We start from the raw sequence: 21,357 nt of genomic DNA, 5'->3' as shown, positions 1-21,357 counted from the left end.
CAATGACACCATAAAATGGTCTTTGGCATCAATATTATAAACTTTGCCTGAATCACAGCAAGCAAAAATCACTGAAATCTTTAAACATAGGTCATCTTCTTCCACCCCAAGTAAATTACTCATCCTCTTTGCTCTTCTACTGTTATGTTCTGCCATGTTTTGTTCTACATTTTAATGCTTACAATACTGATGTTTCTACCATTCCCCCAGAAATTAGTCAGAGTATTAAACAGAGGAAGCTTCCTAATATTCTGCCTAACTTCTTGTTTGTTCCTTATTATTATTCTAATGGTGTTATTAGGGACACTTAATGTGTACCAGTTATCTGCGAATTCCAAATATAAAGAAATAACTGCTTGTTTAACTGTGCTAAATGTGTATCAGTGGTAGTGTGTGTCTATGAAAGCAGAAAACCATAATGATTCTTCAAATTTAGTATGAAAAAAATTTTCTTTAGAATTTAGTTGTAGGACATTTTTTCCTTTAAAGAAAGCAATCAACCACAAAGTTTAAAATTCATTATTGTGTAGGAATAATTAAGATTTATTATTTTATGAAGGCAACTAGATTCTGAGATGGAAAAATGGCCTGATGTTTTATGCCAGCATGCGAATTATGATAATCTGCCATTTATTCAAGTTTTTCAACAAGCACTTGCAGCAAATTACTAGAGAGTTCAAATTTGAGCTCAGACTATGAGATACACAGTATAATTGCTTACTGATGAAACATGACAAAAATGTTTAAATGTGAAAAGCAAATTAGTACTTCCAGACCTAGAACAAAAATTATATGTAATGTATTCTTTTAAGACCAACATATATTTCAATTTTTAATCAGTAAATATAAGAATCAATGCATCAGATTGCTGAAATGTTATGTCCAGTTTGCAGATGGTAAAGCTGGATAATGTTTTTAGTCCAAATCGCTAGTTTCCAAAGATTTATCAAACTGAGATTTAATTTGAGCTTTTGCAGATGAGTAGACATCACGTACGTTTATCATCACATGGTCTTGAGCTCAGAATCCCAAACTGTGCCTCCTTCCAGGTCTAAGAGTTTTCTAGGAGAAATCCCAAAGTCTCACAGACTTCGCTACTCTAGCTGATGCCAAACACCATGAGATATTTAAGTACCTATGCTGATATTATTAAAGACAACAACAACAAAAAACATGACTTACCTGGCATCTGCTTCACTGTAATACTCTCTTGCAACTATATCTTCAAACAATTCACCACCAGTGACTCTGTTAGAAAAAGGAAGATGGGAAAGGGGATTCAGAAGAGAAGACATGTATCTTAAATGTAGCTTGACAGAGAGAAGTCAGAGAGGAATAACTGAAATATTTGTACAGAAATTAAAGAGGTTTTGACCTGCAAAGTGAAGGGACTAAACTGGTCGGTTGGACAAATTACATTATTACACGAGGAACAACAGAAGAGCAATCGTAACTGTAAAGTAAAAGCAAAGAGCAGCAATTATATGGTATAAAACAGTTAAGGGTATCAAAAGCAAGCAATAAAACTACATGAATATAAGGGAACTGTCCAGCAAGGAAGACTGTGGCTGAAGTTCAGAACAGTCCACCATAAGCTGAGAACTGCAATGTAAATTAGCTAAGGATCTTTAAAGTGTAGGATGAGGTGTTACACATGTGCCAGATTGGTTTGGCTTTTGTGCTTTGGTTAGAAAAAAGAATTTCTGAGTTGGAGGGAGAACGTCAATAGCAGCAGTATACCTTAATCAGTTAAATGGCATTTGTTTTCATGAAATATTTTCAGTTGTCTTTGTCAAGGATGTTTTAGTGAAACTGTCTCTTACAATAAGTTAGTTAGAGGCATTAGTAGTGCAAAAGAAGTATGAGATAGAGGACAAGTAACAGAGGGAACTGTGTGTGCTTGTGTACTCAGGATTTCACTGTACAACCAATAGTTTAGTAGTAGGAAGTGGCTAAAAAGAAAAAACCTACATGTGTTGTTATAAATGAAAGATGACAGCCCAGAATGAGTCACCAGCAGGATGCTGCCACAGTCTTAGAATGCATTTAAAATAGGGTAACAGCAATATCCCTACAAACAACAGGAAGACCTTTCCTTATATATCATACACAGTTCTGCCATGTTCAGAAATGGGAATCAAAACAGTGTAATGAATGGAAAACTGCTAATAGCCTATCCATTCACTTACTCATCCTGCCAAAGGAAAGTCAGGTTAGCTTGGCAAAACAATATTTAAGAAGGCTAAAAATAAATACTAAAAACAAAAAGTATAAACCATTTTCTCTATAAAATACAGTTTTAAGGAGCAGTATTGGTACAACAGTAAATGAGCATACTGTATCTGTGAATAAATACAAGCTTGAAATTGGGAGAGGTTTATTAGCAATCACATGAACTGGCATAACGAGAATGTTTTAGTTAAAATAGCAGAGACAGCTGCTCTGTTTTTAAGATGAAGATTTATGAGCTTTTAAATAAAATCATTTTAAATTTGTCTGCCTGTATTAACTGGACTAAAAGAAACAAGACCTTTCCAGTACTATACTCTTACTCTCGGGGTTATCCTCTTCTCAGGTAACTACTGACAGGACAGGAGGTAATGGTTCTAAGTTGCACCAGGGGAGGTTCAGGCTGGATACTAAGAAAAATTTCTAGAGTGATGAGGTATTGGAACTGCTATCCAGGGAAATGGTAGAGTCACCATCTCTGCAAGCGTTCAAGAAAAGCAACATGGTTTAGTGGGCAGAGTGGTGCTGATGGTTAGACTAGATGATCTTAGTGGTCTTTTCCAACCTATGATTCTATAATTTTTCTTTTGTGGAATGCAATGGAATACTTTCACAGATAAATGCAAATCTTCATATACTTAAGGTGTTGTGCTGAACTGTTGAAAACTCATGCAAACCTTGCAAATGCACGAAGACAAGTACCTAAACAGTGCATCTCCGAGCAGAATGCATGAGTCAGTCTGATTCATGCTTTCCAAAACCTTGATCCTACTGATAGGCCAACATCAATAGTGGATGATCAGTGTTCATATTTCATGCCTATTTATGAATGTAGTGAACTTTCATATAGCAGCTCATTGTTACCTCAGAATGAAATTCCAAAGTCAAAAGCTGGAGTAAGCTATAAGATGCTTAAAGATTAAAATGCTTAAAAATCTAAACAATGAATGTCTTCATTGAATACAATTAAGACCAATATAATTAGGAAATTAAAAGTGAATAAATTTTGAATATTCAGAACCAAAGCATTCATTTGCAACTTAATATATTAACATTTCCTCATAGATCTCTTACTTAGATGATGACAGAAGTCACCTAGTCAACTGGTAACACAATCCCTTTCTTTGAGAAAGCCAGTTAAGAACTTGTTTTTGCGTTTCCATTTACATTTGAGTTACATCATCGTTTTGGTTTTTTTTTTGGTTTTTTTTTTGAGTTCACAACTTACTGACTTTGGAAGATAATCACTTTTATATAACTATGCTGTTTTGTGCAAAAGTCTGCAATAAAATCTGGAAGAGGTAAAATAGCTGGTTCTATAATTCAAGTTCTCTTTCTTTTTGCCTTCTACCTTCCGGAAACTAAATTTAGTTGCTCTAACACAAAACACTTAATTGATGCATATTTTGACAGTCTTTGATATCTCTGTTCTGCATATATGTTTATTTACCACAGTTCTGGTAAACAATAATAATTCTCACTTTGTGATGAATGAAAAACCAAAGGATTCTTTGATGTTACTCTTCCCAGTCATTTTTGATCCAAGCCAAAAAAGAAAAGCAAAAGTTTAGTCATCAAAGCAAGTTTCGGTTGGATAGAACACCAACCTGATGCTCTTCTAGAGAGAGGTATGCACTCTTATTTGCTGACACGAAACATTTGCTTGGCATTTATAGCCATTATTAAAAAATGAAATAATGAAAGCAAGAACAGAGGAGGGGAATTCAACTGACAAGAAAACAAGTAGTCATGCTATCACTGCTGCCATACATGAAGAATAATTCTCAGAAGATAGCTTAATGACTACAAGAAAGGCAGGTAGTGCAGGAGATACCAGAACATACTTCTGAGACTGGCTCAGAGAAATTTTTCACAGCAGCGTTAGTAACCTTTTATCATTAAACATGAGCAAGCAATTTACCCTTGTAGCAAAACAGAAATCAACTGTATCATACTAAAAATTATGAGTGCCCAGTGCAAAGGAAAACATGAGACCCACATGAGTCCTCCCTTTCGTCATTTGCAGTACACAGCTGATACTGATGTTCTGAATTGAGGGTAAGGGAGGGCAACCAAGATGGTTAGAGTTGGAGCATGAACTGTACAAGGAGTGACTGAGAGAACTATCAAAACGAGAAGTCTTAGAAGAAATCTCACTGCTGTCTACAACTCTGTAATGGATGGGCATGCAGAGACAGCAGGAAAGGCAACAGATACAGTGGAACAAGAGAAATGCTCAATAGATATAAGGATTTTTTTTCTCCTATTTGTTTCGTTATTTTTTTGCAATGCACATGTTGCCCCAAGAGGTTGCCAATTTTCCATGTCTGAAGATGTTCCAACCTCAACAAATCCCTGGAAATCTGATTCAGTTGGGCCTGGTTCAAGAAAGGTGGTTAGGCTAGATAACCTCTAGGGATTCTTACCAACCTATGTTTTTCACTGGCTGTGTAAATAAGAAACACAGCCAACATTACCAACAACCTTCTTTTTATACTACATAACAGTTTAATACCAAAGTAGTTTCAAAGCATTTTACACTACTTATTAGACATCTTTTTACAAGGTAGTTCTTTTTTTCCCCTGTATCTACAATGATGACTAGTGAAGGACTCCTGTCCATTCCTCCAGCATGAATATAAACTACACAAATATAAGAGGTCCATCCTGATGAGGCTTTTGTTGCCTAGCAAAGGCCATGACCTGAAATGAAAGCGTGATGTGCTCTTTGGAGAATGCATGGCTCAGTGATAGTGCTCTGTTACCAGTCAGAGCACTGAATTGCCCTACATGGATAGGTGTGCTGAAACAAGAACACTCGGTGTTGCTTATCAACAGAAACACTCAGGCTGATCTCTAAAATTAAATTACAAAAGGATATTTAAAAAGGACTTGTTTATAGTTTGGCTACTACTTCTGTAAAGCACCTTCCTTTCTAGAATAAAATAATTAAAACCTGCTACATTGTGCCATTCAAAAAAAAACCTGCCTGATACATAAATTTTAGTCTACAATACATAAATTAGAAGCAAGCTATCAGTAAAGCTAGATCTTCAAGTGTATCCAGACAGGCTATACACAATACAAATGAGGACTGTAAAGAAGAAAGAAGTAAAAAAAAACCACAAAACAAAACACAACAAAAACCGTACAAAAACCAGCTAATTTTGATCCTACACTAGAAAGCTACACAAATAACAGCCAACCTGTTTTTTGCCCACAATCATAGAATTACTCAGGTTGGAAAAGACCTTAAAGATCATCGAGTCCAACCACAACTTAACCATACTACCGTAACTAACAACCCTCTGCTAAATCATGTCCCTGAGCACCACATCCTAATGGCTTTTAAACACATCCAGGGATGGTGACTCAACCACCTCCCTGGGGAGCCTATTCCAGTGCTTAACAACCCCTTCTGTAAAAACATTTTTTCTGATATCTAACCTAAACTTGTCCTTTCACCAGCGAGAAGAGACCAACTCCTCTCTTGCTGTAAGCACATTTCAGATATTGGAAGAGAGCAATAAGGTCTTGTCAGTCTCCTTCTTCCCGGACTAAACAGTCCCAGTTCCTTCAGTTGCTCCTTGTATGGCATATTCTTCAAGCCCTTCACAAGCCTTGTTGTCCTTCTTTGGACTTGCTCCAATGCAAACGGTGATAGCTCACAACAGAATATTCATGATACAGGATTCAGTAACCTCCAGGGTACAATTAAAAACTACTGGCTCTCAAATTCTTCTTGCTCTTGTGTAATTTTAAAGCATACTAAAAAGGTAACAAATAAATAAAACAAATAAATAAGGATTTGTTTAAACAACAATAGTGCAAGCACCATGCACAAACAGGAAGGCTGGAATATCATGCCAGAAGAAGCATGGAGGATTCCACATACAAATGATGTTATTTCTACTTAAGCTCCAAAGATGTATAAGAGGCAGCTTTTAACTGCTCTGTTCCAAAAATCTTTTGCACTTGTCTTTCTACAATAACTGAAAAATGTTACCACACTTACAATGTTGAATACCACATTTTTTCTTTTGGAAACATTCATAGTAATGCATACAAAAACATTTACTTCATGTACCACAATCAATTGGTAAGGAAAATTTCTAAGAAAACATGAAAAAGTCTTCTCTGATAATTGTAACAGCTCTTTCTTCTTGACTTAAATTTCTCATTTCTTAAGCTGCATAATAAAGGTGGGGGGAAACAGTCCTATAAAAATGTGCATTGCATCTGTTTTTTTTAACAGTTATCTGTGATACCGAGTTTCAGGCACTTTTACCCTAGGCAGACTATTCTGCAACTAGGCATTTTCTCTTCCTTCTACACACTGCAGTCCCTCCACTTGGAATGCAACAGCAATGCCAGGATTCTAAATGTGCCAATTGTTATATCTCAACAAGCGCATTAAAACGGGAGACACTGAGAAAAGAGAGTTGCATTGACTTGAACAAAAGAGTCCTCAAGTGCTACAGCTGCTTCCATTGAGATACTGTAACTAACAGAACCGGTTGGATTTGAACTCATTTAATGTCATTAATACTGAAAACCATCTTCTACATGCTTAACTACTAAAATGGGTTGACTAAGAGACACAAATCCTAACTAATCCTAACTATCCTAACTAATATTTTGGTTAATTTTATTTTTTATTTTTATATGGAAGAATCATGTTAGTAGATCAGTAAAATGACTGTTCCTTGTTCATGACAAGATGCTGATAATCACCTTTTTTAATATGCCTGGTGAAGTGAAAAATAACCACCATACTCCAGATTGAAATGACCACTTGCATATTTCAATTGTGTGTTCAGAGGGAGTCAGCAACCAAAAAAATTATATATGGCACATCAGTACTGCAGCACAGCTAATTCTCTCATAAGCAGCACTTCTTATATGAACATCCCAATGTTGCCAATAAAAGAAGCATTCCTTCTAGCAGAAGGCATTTCATTAAATGTTAACTGCTCAGATTCCACAAGGACTTTAAAAGACCTCTACCTTCCTGTTTTGCAATTAGAACTCTTCAACCAAATGCAAGACTATAACAGGGTACATTAATCACTTTTTTCTCTCCATATGAAAGTAGAATAATCAGAGGTATGCAAGCAAAGCAGCACAGGCTTCTCCTCCAGACTACAGACATCTCTATGACATTTATCTACAAGAGATTATTAGAAATTCAAAATAGAATGTAACAGTGATCTTTTCTTCTATTTGCAGAAAAAGATCTCTTCCTCTGCACTTTATGTGGGATGCAGTTTAAGGGAAATTTCTGAGGAAAGTGTAGCACCGAATCCCACACAGTCTGAAAGAAGTCATTAAGATAAAAACATGATAGTATGTGTGGGTGGAGTGACAGTGTTATACTACAGTCAAGCTTCAGCAGGAAAAATAAATAAAAGCATGCACTTGGCCTTCGTATTAAGAAGTCACTGTAGCAGCTGGGAACTGCTCCAGAACTAGGAATTCTACATGCATTTCTTGAAAATATTCAGGATTAAGAATATTTTACCAATCTTAAAAAATAAAATAATAATAAAAAAAAAATCATTTGTAGCCCTTACTTTAAAAAAGAAAAAAAAAATGTGTCATGTCAGAAAACATGAATGCATATTGTGCCCTAGAGCTGCTTCTAGACCAACAGTTGGAGAGTCTACCTGCAATATATGCAAATCAGATACAAGTTCCTGTTGTGCCCGCTTTAGATCAGAGTACCAAAGCCTGACTACCTTCACTGCAGACAGACCACATATTTCATGTTTTTGTGATGCTAGTCTAAAGTCTAGTCTTGAACAAGTCCTCTCCTGGTGGATGACACGCCAATGAAGGCCAATGGTATCCTGAGGTGTATGCATTGAAAGGAATGTGGCCAGCAGTTCAAGAGAGGTGATCTTCCCTCCCTACTCTGCCCTGGTCAGGCCTCACTTGGAGTACTGTGTCCAGTTCTTGGCTCCTCAGTACACAAAAGACAGGGATCTCCTGGAAACAGCCCAGCGGAGAGCAATAGAGATGATAAAAGGCCTGGAGCACCTCTCTTATGAGGAAAGGCTGAGCAACCTGGGTCTGTTCAGCCTTGAGAAATGATGACAGAGATGTGGTCTTACTAATATATTATCATATGTATATCTTAAGTGTGGGAGTCAAAGAGACATGGATAACCTCTTTTCAGTGGTTTGTGGGGACAGGACAAGGAGAAATGGCCATAGACATGAGTATAGGAAGCTCTGCACCAGCATGTGACAGAACTTCACGGTGAAGGTGATGGAGCACTGGAACAGGCTGCCCAGGGAGGTTGTGGATTCTCCTTCTCTGGAGATATGCAAGACCCTCCTGGATGCCTACTTGTGTAGCCTGCTGTAGGGGGCCTGCTTTACATAGGGGTTGGACTTGATGATTTCAATTATTTTCTACTACTCCACCTGCTTACATTTATCACCAGCTTGCTGTGAATTATTTTTTCTGAATTGTGCATTGGTTTAGCTTTGTCGGGTATCATGCAAATTGTATTTACATATCTAATTTTAATATTAAAATACAATTCAACAGCATCTATACTAATTTGAAGGCTTTAATAAGGCATTCTTACAGTGACACTTACAAATCAGCTTTTACACATGCAAATGTTACCGTCCTGCTTATAGTTACTTGTTCAATTCATTGTATCAAACTTGCACATTTATCTTGTGAGCTTGTATTTACATCTAAGAATTCTGAACACCACATCCCCAACATGGTAGACATACGCAAAAGACATACTTACAAGTCAAAGACTAAGTAATGGAATCCCTCTTCTGATATGCTGTCATGAAGCCGCACTATTGAAGGGGGAAAAAGAGATAAAAAACAGTCATCTTTCCATGTCTTTAATATCTGACTTTGATTTTTGGGAACTGTAGAGAACTGCTGGTATTGCATCTACATATATGTTCTCATCTGTTTATTTTGTGGCTGGTTTTTGTTTTTGTTTTTTTTTTTTTATTGCTCATTTGTTTTGATTTAAATTCTTTATCCTAAGAATCATCTTGTAAGATGAGTTAAGCAATGATATTGTACGACCGTATATGCAGCTCATTATACAGCTATTTTTAAAGGTGTTCTGCTACTACAGAATGCTGCAGTCACTTCCAATCAACTCCTACACATCTAGATACATAAGACACAAACCACATACACCATACTTTACCTCTGACCTTCATGCTGAATGATGGCTAAACAAATACTAAAAAGCACAGTCAGACTTCATCTAAATGTACCATACTGATACTATTCTACTCTCTTTTTCCTAAGCAGAACCTCCAATCAGTCTTTCAAATAGCATGCACAGGAGCATCCAGCCATTGGACTTTCATCTTAAAATAGTATTCCTAATCTCATACAGCTGTTTTCCCAGCAGCATTAAATCCCAGACATTGTTAACAAAGCAAAATGAAACAAACAACAACAGTGAAAGTGCCTCAATTGGCTGTCTGTTTCAGCACAATTACAAACTTTAAGGGCTATGTTAACAAATTCTTTAATCAGACAATAGATGTTGATTTGAAAGAGAAAGCATCATCTTCGCTAACTGAAAGTATTGGACTGTTTAAAAATGGAAATCAGAAGTACACATTCAGCTCATAGCTCAACACTCTTTAGCTAATCATTGAGAAGGAACTTAAAATCACTACCAGTAGTGTCTAGTTCACTTCTTTTTTTGTCTAACATCTTAAACTAAGTTTAAATTATATGCCTTAAATTTTAGTCCAGATAAAATAGTTAAGTCAAATATTTGACCATGTAAACTAACCAGACTAATTAATTTCACTTAAATGCAGTCATTTGCAACTGCTCAGAAATACAGTGCATCCTCCCTTCAAAAATCAGTTTTCTGTTCCTTGGCAACATATTTTTCTTTGTTAGGAAAATACAACACTTGAAGGTGGAAAAAAAAACCAACAACACAAAGCAACCTAGTGTGAATGTTATTTACACTCCCTTAAAAAAAACACACTAATACCAAATCCATCTGCTCATCCCTTCCCTAGCAAGTAAGGCCAACTAGGTAACAACTATATTCATGCCATACCTTTGAGAATAGTCTTCAAGAACAACAATATTTCCTACTGAGACTCCTTAAGCCAAATAACAAAACAGTCATGGAAAAAAAAAATAATAGGTAAAAGAATCCATAAAATACTGATTCCACATACACAGTGTAAATCAGCAGCATATTTTCTTGGTGGGATGTCTGCACCAATGCATGGGAGGCAAAAAAGAACAAAATGATCAGTGTAGAAAGAGATTTTGATAATGGCAGTCTTATTCATGCAGGTTTACTCAAAGACACTGAAAACATGGTATTAAATATTGGCATTAGTTTTAAGAAGTTAGAAATTCGTTTATGAAAGCAGACAATCAAAATATATATCAAACCTTCACACTCTAAAACTAGATGCATGTAAAGATGCTCAGAGGAAAATGATGAGAAAAGAATTCACTCGCAATTCATCTGAAATGATCTGAGGTGAAGGGTATGCTAGCTAGAAAGCTGAAAATGGGGATATGAATGTGAATCAAGGCTAAAGCCTATATGATTAAGAAAGCAAGCTCTGACTGAAAGTCTGCCAGACTTCTGTAAGGAAGATGCATTTTTCTGCTAATAACTAAGTAAATAACCAGCTGCATCAAACTTTACTGACTCCATCACTATCTGTCTCTAAACTGACACCTCTAAATGTTCTGAAAGGGAATGTGCTATATTCCCACTCATATTTCTATCGTGTACGTATCTATTTCCCTCTGATCTTCTTAACTGTCATCCACTTCAAGCACATGAATGGTTTAGAACTGTGCAGAGATAAATCTACTTGCAAATTGATGCCTGTCAGTGAACGTCAAATTTCCACAGTGGCAGCCAACAGTATAGCTGAACAACTAAAATGAAGAGACTACACAACCTCCTGGCCACTGGTCCTTAGCCAGACCTACAGACAGCAAGGATAGTCACAAAGAGCAAAGGAATTGGAAAAGGAGTCCAGGGGAGGGCCACAAAGATGGTGAAGGGCCTGGAGCATCTCCCCTGCAAAGAAAGGCTAAGTGAACTGGGTCTGTTTAGCCTTGAAAAAAGAAGACTGAGAGGGAACCTGATTCAGGTCTATAAATATCTGAGGTGTGGGGGGCAGAGTGGTGAGGCCAGACTCTTTTCAGCAGTGTGCAGAGACAGGACAAGGGGAAATAGGCAGAAACTGAAGCATAGGAAGTTCTGCACGAATGTGTGCAAGAACTTCTTTACAGTGAGGGTGACGGAGCACTGGAACAGGCTGCCCAGGGAGGTGGTGGAGTCTCCTTCTCTGGAGATATTCAAGACCCGCCTGGACGCCTACCTGTGTGACGTGGTGTAGGGAGCCTGCTTTGGCAGGGGGGTTGGACTCCATGATCTCTGGAGACCCCTTCCAACCCCTACAATTCTGTGTGATTCTGTGAATGAGTGCTTGGGGATATGACAGCTCAGGAAGGTGACTGCCACTTGTTTTATTTCTCTGAACTGAAGAATGATTTCCTGAAAAATTTAAGAGATGACTTGCCAGAATCAGAAAGATGTGATGTCCGGGAAACAGTCATTAGTACTAGTCATAGCTTACACACAACATCCAAGGAAGAAACCATGCATGACTGTTGCATATGCCTATGTACCCATACTTTTATTTTTCTCTAAGAATGCATTACTAGTCAGTTGTTAAACATTTCTTTTCAATTAAAAAATACCTAGGTCATAGGATGGTAGAACTATGAACTAATGTGTGTGGTTTCTTTTATTTACTTTAAGGAAAACTGCAATTCCCAAAGCTAACTGTCCCTCATTACAAAGAAGCTTTGTCAGTACCTCTATCCAAAGCATTATTGCTTACAGAGCCAAATAAAAAAATCAAGTTACCCTAAAATCACTTTGTGTTTAAAACAGAGTTAATTAAGAAAGCACAGCAAAATTATTTTTAGATTTCCCTATAAGGTAGCTTCATATGTTATTTAGTTTTCATACAATGCGTGACATTTAAAACAAAATGAAATAAACATGACTTTTTTACTTAATAATACTTAGCCTAGGGAAGCATCTTGTGTTTACACAGCACTGACAAGACAACTAATTGTTGGCTGACTTCCTGCCCTGAGCTCGTGATGATTCACAAAAGCCAAGTAGGTCTGAATCAGAATCTGGTTCTATATTCTACATTTGTCTAAGTTTTTACAAAGCAGCAAGCCAGCCTCGAGCATAAAAGGCTAAGGTATCACATTGCTGCTACAGTGAAAAATACCGTACTTATAGACTTTAGAGGGACATACAGATTAGAATATCAGCATCACTTATTGTAAATGTCAAGTCATATGAAATATAATTGACTGAAAAAGTGGAGCATGCCAAAAGTGTAAGTACAACTAATCAAATAACAGTGCAGTAGCAGCAAGAATGAGAGATCTTCCAGTACTTTGTATCAGTGTATTTCCAAATAACTCTAGGGAATATCACTCATCACATGCTATTTATTTGTGTCATTTTTTTAAACCTTTGTTTTCAATTGGGTTCTTTAAGTTCAAATTTCAACATCCCCAAATGTCTGCTTTTTAAAGCAAACCAAATGTGGGATGAGACACCAAGTACTAGCCTAGGACAGTAACCTGAAACTTTTAATTTAGAATCAAAACCACAAGAAACATTTGGCTTTTGAGAGCAGTACTTCAAACAGCAACGTCAAAAATACTACCGATGAATAAGTGCTCAAAAATTAGCAATGGCAGCTGGTACAGAGTCTTGATTATGTCACAGTGATGCAACATCAACCTAAAATAGTGAATTTAATAAAATCACCCACAAATCACCTAACAAACCCACCAACTAGCATATTTTGTATCTATTTTAAATTAATACATAGAAAACTAGACCTTTTGATAGCAACTGAAATGGCTAAGAACCATAGTTTTTCAGTGAACACTTTTTGTGTCAATATATCAGTCTTCTACTTGTTGCGTGCTGAAAGCATTGTATTCAGACGCACAGAAGCCGTCACATTTGATTTCCCATACCATGTACAGCCATTCAGAAATACCAAATACATCTCTCTAGGCAAGACATTTGCTTTTTCAAAGAGATCCAAAGACATTACAAAAAGCATTGTTTAATTATTATATAAATTAAAAAAGAAATGTACCTTTAAGATATTAATTTGGTATCAAAACAGCCTTGAGCTTGCAGCTGCAGAATATTCAGCAATCTATATATTCATATAAACACAAAATTCTCATAGTTCACTCCTTCCACTGCTACAGCATGGTATTTCAGGTAATCAGCTGCAGCAGACTGTTATTATTAACAGAATAATTTATAACACACACCTACGAAAAAGCTTTCTGGGTAAGAACAAGGACAACATAAACTTAAATTCATGAGTTTAAAACTGTGACCCTGAAGTCAACAGTACAAGTTTTATCTTGGACAGAAGCATCTGTCATACTCTAGCTACTAAGCAGACCAGTGTGGCATTGTGGGAATGGGTTTCTAGCACTTCCCCTCCTGCCTGAAACAGAAGATGCTCTCCATCATGCACTTGTGTAAATGGCCTTTCTTCATTCAATGTCATGTCATCACGTCAGACCTGTAGTTCCCTTCTGATTAAAAAAAGGATTGGGTTTCGAGATTATGAACTATGCATCTTCTCAGGCTAGTGAGGCTGTTTTCTTATTAGTCAAACTGCAGCCTGACGTGTCCATGGAGATTTCTTCTTAAAAATTTCTTTTTTTTTTTGCCCTTTCCTCTCATCTGACTCATACGAGTGAGACAGGACAAAACCTCTGAATCAGGATCACATGCCTGTGATTGTCTCCAAAAAGCAAAATAACTTGAGGCTGCCAGAAAAGATCAAAAACTGTCTTTTGGCAAGTGCCTTTGCTGAATTCTTCAGTCGGTTCAAATACAGTTTTATGTCTGTAAATCTGCTCGATGAAAATCACAAATAAGCATGGGCAACTCAGAAAAATCCATGGTGCAGATAAGCAAGCCTTACAGTCTGGAGTAGAAGGTGCACAACAGCGCAGAGGCAAATGCAGCATGGCCCAGATCTTGGCACTGCACTCTGCCTACAGGCAGCCCCCAAGTCAGTTTTGCACTGCAGAAGACGAGAGATGTGGTGGTGACAATCTGAGAAGCTATTCACAAAGTTTGAGAAGTGATTCACTACAGAAAGCATTTGCATATCTGTTTCTAACATATACAGTTCTTTGCACACACGATAGCAAGCAAGATTCAGGCACAACAAAGGAAAAGGCAAGTTACAAAGTATTCATCATATCTAAGAACTCCCTTCTGTAACCCACACTGCAATTCCTATTCCTCCAGAGTCACTAAAAGCAATCAGCAGCAGAAAATGTTTCCATTTATCTCTTTTGAAATGATTACAGCTACATCATCTAATCATTATCAACTAGAGTTAGATAATCCCTGAGTGCTTCGTGAGTACTGTCATGAACAGCCACATTACATGGCTGAAAGAACACGCGATTTCTTTTCTTTTCCTCCCACTTCTGACAACCAAGTTGTTGCTCTTGAGCAACTTAAAACATCTGAAAGAAATGGAGGGAGCATGCAGCTCTATTGAAGAAATACTGTTACACCTGTTAACAGTTTTTAATTGCTGTTCTATGTTTATAATTTTACTAATTTAAAGGAGAGCTTATATTGATTGACTTTATTAGTCATGTATTTATCCATTAGTTTGGATAAGGTCCAATCAGACTGAAAAGTAAAAATGATCTGATTTTATAGAATTTGTGCTCAACTGTAATATTCTGTGTCTGTTACACAGAGCACTCCATAGTATAATAACCTAAAATCAACCTTATCAACTTGTTTAGCTCACATCACTGAGAGAAAATATTTGACAAGACTCCATGAAACAGAAGTTCTGGCTCATAAACAGCACAGCACCTGCATGACTGTACAGGGAATTGGGAAACTGCCACTTCTTCAGTGCAGTGTCGCTTGTTTATTAACAGAGAATGGAAAGAGGCAGTGCAGTTAATGGTAATGTAGACAATCACTTTCCCTTTGCTGCTAAAAGATGAAGATCTATGGACTCTAAGAAGAAGCATCAAACCCATAACTGTTGAACCAGTGCACTGCTTGAAAGTTATGGAGTTTGTCAGCAGCACAGGTTTGAAATGGGTTTCAGAGGCACAAAAAGATTGTTGTATTTACTGAGATCCACAAATGGTTTCCTCAAGCTCCTGTCTTCCAGTAAAGAAGAATAAATTAAAGGACAGATGTGCTTTCCTGACACATTTGTTTCCAAAAATACATTCAAATCTTTATGCAGATCTTATGTACTCAGTCTCATAAGGAAAATAAATAAATAAATAAAAACCATATAATTACTTTTAAAAATGAGCTTTTAAAAAGCTCCAGCACTTGGAAATAGAGCTAAAAAAAGAACACAACTACACCTCAGTCATGAAAGGTGTACCTGGATATATTTATTGTTACTATCTGACCCACTTAGTTTTCTATTCCAAAACACTTGTTTATTAGTATTTTCTGCTTTCTCATATCAGACAAAGTAAGCCTCTCACTCAGCAAAACTGCTTTGCTGAGAAGTGAAAGATCTGTACTTGCTGACCACTGTCAGGGCTCAGACCTTCATGGAAAGTCACCCTTGTCACCTCTCCTATTCCATCAAATAAACTCAGAGGGACAAGGGAAGGAAAATAAAGTGATGGCAAGAACTTAATTAGAAACTCACACAGATGTCAGTGCACAAGTCTGCCAAGTCAGCAGCGCCAAGAGCTGAGATCAAAATCTAGATTAATCCAACAGACTTCAGTTTAGATCTGTAGCTCCCAATCTAAACATGATGACCCCAAAACTGCAGATGGGAGCAAATCTGCAGATGCAAAAGCTTCTGAACCACTGCTCAGGATTGTTACTGTGTACACTGATCAGACATCTGGTTTTTTTTATAAAACAAACAATAACAACCAACCAAGTTTCACTGCAACCTCACACTCTGTAGCTCAGTGCCATAGATTGTCTTCTGTTTTAATCACTGCCACTACCACCTCTCTTTTGATGTATGGAATAAATAATGCCTGTTGAGCAATCAAACTCCATAAAAATAACCGGTATGTAACAGTCAAAGGTACAGTCTGCAGACATTAAACTCAATACAAAAAAGTGTATATTGTAGTCACTGCTATGGCTACAGCTCATTTGTCCAGCCTACATAATCAGCTTTGATATCCCTGTGAAAACAACTAGTAGTAAGTATCGGTCCTACCTACTAACCAAGCTGGATAAATACCCAAGTACTCTGCACTGTACTTCTGTGACCACCAACAGACCAATGTCCAGTATCCATGTCAGGAGGCTAGAAGCTGAAAAATGACCCAGAAGAGAGCCTGTATGGAATGAAAGAGTTGGCAATGTGCAGAGCACACGTCCCCTGTCATCTACTAAGGCACTGGATGAGGGACGTTGAAGTCAAAGGGTACTTGGCTCTTGGCAGCACTCCTCTGCATGCAGCAGTGTCCTTTTTCCCTTGCTCAACTCTCAGGAACTCACAGCCAGAAATTTGGGCAGTACTGTTAAAGCTGAGATTGCTCAGCTTCATCATAAAGAATACTGTTCTTCTGAGACCAGGAAAGCCTGGGGCCCTCTACAATAAATCCTCTCAGTCATAGTAAAAAGAACTTAGCAAATATTAGCAAGAGCCATTACCTAACAATCTGAAATATTTAAGGGCTTATCTGTTAAGAGTAGTATCATAGCAAATCTCAAGGGTAGCTGATTTCTGAAAGATGTTAAACAGCAATACATTTGTATCTAAGAAAATAATCTTCCCCCATGATGCTAAATACACAAGTGGTACACGGTATTACCTAACTATTATTAAATGGCTTTTTGCAAGTCAGTGGTGTATTCTATAAACCACTCCACATTCAGCAACAGCAAATGCAAGTCAGCAGTTTCCAAATTCATTCAAAATATAAACCATTTTTTATTACAGTGCAAGTTCACTGCTATTTAGGATCAGCAACCTGAGCAGAAAAAATTAAAACTATCAATCCGGATACTTACTCACAAAATAATAAGTAATGGGACAATTAATTAGGCAATTTAGTATTTGGAAAGACTGTGTTTTTCCCCATGTACTGTTAACAGTAAGTGTTAACCAGAATGAACAAAATTGCATGTGTTTTACAAATACTCATTTGCAACCAAAACCCTCACACCAAGGTCCCTAGACAATAAACTTCTGTATTCTGACTAAATGCCAGAAATACTTTCACTGCCTTTATTATAAACTCAAGTCTAAGTCATGCTTACCAACCAGTTTATCAAAATTTTACCTTTCAGTTTTACTCTACAGAAGATAAAAACAAACTATTTCCCAAAGCAGATAAAAGGCAAAATTTTGAAGTGCAATTAAATCGAGGTACCAATGTCAAAGCAGATGGCTTTCAAATGCCAACTCTTCAGTCATGGTGAGAAACTCTTAATTCATTCCTGCAGGATTAAGGCTTACAGGTTAAACATGTCCACACACTGCAATGTAAATTTTGTGGGAAAAGTGAGAGAAAAGGGAAGAATGCTTTCTTTATGCTACCATAAGGTACAAGAGTCCTACTGAGCCTCTTTTAGCTGCCTAAAAAAAAAATAAAGCAGCTTCTCAAGTCATGAAATCTGATGTATAAGCATGATGTATAAGCAGAAACAGACCCTCTCAAGGTGCAAGTTCTATGCATGGTTTAGCACCCTAACAAAAGAAATTTAAATCCAGAATCTGACTCAGCCCCAAAATTAAAAATCTATGTGGTAAAAATTAAAGCACCTCAAATAAAAGTAATCAATAAAACGCAAAGATAAAACTTATCCTTGAAGTTGACAGGAATTACACACACTTATTTATTCATATCAAAATACAAAAATTGCAGATAGCTGTTAGGAATAAACAGCAGGATGCTAACATGAACACAAATATCTTTATGTTTTCATTTAATATAAAATCACTTCATTTATTAGAAATCCTCTACTTTCAGGTTGAGACGATTCCTTTTTGCTGTTAAGTCCCCTATTTTGTTAAGTTTAACAAGGATCTTATAACAACACAAAGGGCCTTACAAATGTCATCAGCGTGAGCCATTTGAGGATAGAAGTCCAGATTAAAAGCAAGCCTGACACAAATTTTCGCTAAGAGCAAACTGATGTCTCAGCTGTCAGTGTTGATGCTTTAAGCATTAACCTTTTTTTAACCATTTTAGCATTCATTTATACAGCAAGAAGAGGAACTATGACAATCTATGCAGAAATGTCATGGGGTGTTAACTAATAACAGGACAGGCTATAACACAGGAATGTTGTATTAATTAAAATTAATAAGTTCTGAAAACCACTTATAGCAGCTTAATGGAGGGAGTGTAATTTGTTTAATTTTTCTAAAGTAAGGGCCTAGTTCTCATGGTAGAAAAAAATTTGCCCAATACATCAGTTATTCTGAAACTGCCACAATGGTTATGAAGCTCATCAGTTGCCAAGATTCCTTGTGAAAAGTGATGAGAATCATTTCAGTAATTTAAGAAACTGTGCTGACATACAAGATCAACTGAAGAGCTGAACGAAATTTGCTCAGCATACAGCATCTAACATCCTAATCGGAGAAGCAAAAACAGTCTATTGATTTTGCTGGAAAGAAACTTTTGTATCCTTTTGAGATATGCTTTTGCCAAATGTATATGTGGCAAGCAAGCTTACAACTGGATGCATCACAAAATAATTAAACCTAAGTCAGAATTACACAATTGTCTGGCTGCTTTGAATATTAACTACATTGCCCAACACTGAAAACACACTGATATTAATGCTACAAAATCCTATAAAACTGGATGTTGCAGAGCTGCAATCATTGAGCAGGCCACAGCCTTTTTCCTTTTTAAATGCTCCCTATAATGACAACTAGGCCTCCAAGGCATCTGCTTATGAAAACACAGTCTCTTACTTCACAATTTTAAACAAAAAGAAAAGCAGAAAATTGTAATGCTGCGGCATGAGTCAGGAAGTATCGCACCAAAGAAACATCACCTGCTCTACCAGAACGTCTCCTAAGAAAGCAAAAGCACACACCAGGCAGTTTTAGACAATGTTTTCAGAGCAATTAGCACTGTATTTAAGGGACCTTTAGTAACACTTTCAGAAAACCTAGGCTAAGTTATTTCAGTCAGAAGCAACAATTACTGTAACTAAATTTTCCAAAGCTTTTCCTTTTTGGCTTTTCTCAGCCTTAAAAGTTTATCAGAAATACATGAAAAACAAAGTTGTTTCCACTTACTGTAATATTTTAAAAGATTAGAAGTATTCAAAGAAAAGCAGCAATTCTGCATTTCTGAAGACATCTCTTCTTCATCAGTTTCTCCATAATTTGTACCCATTTCAAGATGCATCAAGTGAAACAAAAAGAGGGTAACACCTGAATTAATGCAGACCTCTAACTACATCTAACATCCCTTATCACTCCCTGTCTCATTCACACCACTACACAAAGTTGTAGCACTGCAGTCAGCCAAAGGAGAATACAACTCAGATATTCACATATTTTAAAACTTCCTGAAGTTACTCAAAAGAACATGCATGCAATTGCAGTTTGACCTGCTGCCTCATAATGACATACTCTCATTTAATTTCTGTATATGCAACCTTGTAAAGGCCCATACAGCCAAATAAGCCTACTACTTAATGTCTCACAGTAACTTCTAATGCTAAGCGCTCATCATGCATACAGAGGTGCATTTTTATTTCACATTTATGTTGCACCCTAATCATAAAAACTCCTCTGAAAACTAGCTTTTGTAAGTAAGGAAGGTGCATTATCCCAATGGAAACAAATCCTCAATCCTTATGGTCAAAGCATCCAGGTAAATTTAACATCCAGCTGTAACAAAAGCACCTGATTGGAAATAAGTCTCTCGTTAACCGCAGGACCTTTGCATTGCATGCAATGCTTCCTAAAGAAGAGCACAGTTCGGATTACTGGCACTGTGCATGACTTCATTCTCCTAGTCTTTCTTAATTATCATGCACGTGTATGTGTGCTCATTTATGCAGCATGTCTTGACAAAAAACCCTCATAGCCTTGCCCTTTGTTGCTCAGAAGCCTGCTGTTGCTGGGGCCTAGTGTCTCTGCTCACTCAGACAAATGCCAGGCCTCCTCCAGCCTCTGCCAAGGCCAGCGCCTGGCCCTGCTCGCATGCCACATGACCTATAAGTCCACTAACCCACTCTGTCAGGGAGCCAGAATATGGGACAAAGGAAGGGGAATTTCAGCTACATTTTGTCCTGAATTTTGCTGCAAAAACACTACTGTAATTAGTGTAGAGAGAACATGCATACTGGAATTCCTTCACTGAAGTTCCAGTGCCATCCCTCTGCTGGTCCCAGTACTGGCCATGACGCAGCCCTTTCCAGCAGCAGGGAAACACTGCAGCAGATGTTCTGGAATAAACCACTTCCAGGCACTGGCCACATGCTTGCAACTTGATCAGTATTTACAGGAAGGGAAAGAGAAAACTCATGGGAACTGTAGTCTAACCCCAATATAAAACAGCTCCCTGTCTGATATCTGAAATGAAAATATGCTGGGGTCCTTCACCCCTCAGTCAAGACATGTTTGAGAGGAAGAGGCAACAGTCCATGCACCAATGTGGATAGGGAGGATTTCTGTCCAACCCTTGGGAACAAATTCTTTTTGAAATGTAGCAAGCATGTAACAGCACAGGATGCTGGTTTAGCTCCTGGCTATTCTAGAGATCAGGGCACAAAGAAAGTCTAAACTCTGGCCTTATATATACATTAATTCACGTTAAACACCATACACAAAATAGTTGAATGTAAAGTTTTTTTTAAATTATTATTATTATTATATTCATTCTACTTTAAACTGGGTAAGAAGCCTTTGAAATGAAAACTTTACTGCTCCTTTTATTACAAAATACAAATAGACTATGAAAAGCCCAAAGACACCTCAATGTTATTTTGCCTCCTGGTTTTTCCAGTACAAGGGAAGAAACAATGGGCAGATACTCCAGCCACCGGCTGCAAGTGCT

General features: G+C 37.2%; 1 protein-coding gene across 25 annotated transcripts in view; it reads right to left on the bottom strand.

Annotated features, from left to right (window-relative positions):
* The window catches only part of CAMK2D (calcium/calmodulin dependent protein kinase II delta), a 145,904-nt gene that overhangs the window by 52,808 nt on the left and 71,739 nt on the right, over positions 1-21,357 (bottom strand). For all 25 annotated transcript variants that reach the window (XM_085547030.1, XM_085547041.1, XM_085547033.1 and 22 more), the window contains exons 4-5: positions 8,999-9,053; positions 1,183-1,248 (exon numbers count right to left, since the gene is read on the bottom strand). In XM_085547030.1, coding sequence (XP_085403156.1) covers positions 1,183-1,248; positions 8,999-9,053 — 121 coding nt within the window. The remainder of the gene's footprint in view (positions 1-1,182; positions 1,249-8,998; positions 9,054-21,357) is intronic.

The sequence above is a fragment of the Coturnix japonica genome, chromosome 4 (assembly GCF_054131305.1).
Source record: "Coturnix japonica strain WE chromosome 4, WE-NBRP24, whole genome shotgun sequence".
Lineage (NCBI taxonomy): Eukaryota > Metazoa > Chordata > Aves > Galliformes > Phasianidae > Coturnix > Coturnix japonica.
This window is presented reverse-complemented; position numbering and strand designations above follow the sequence as displayed.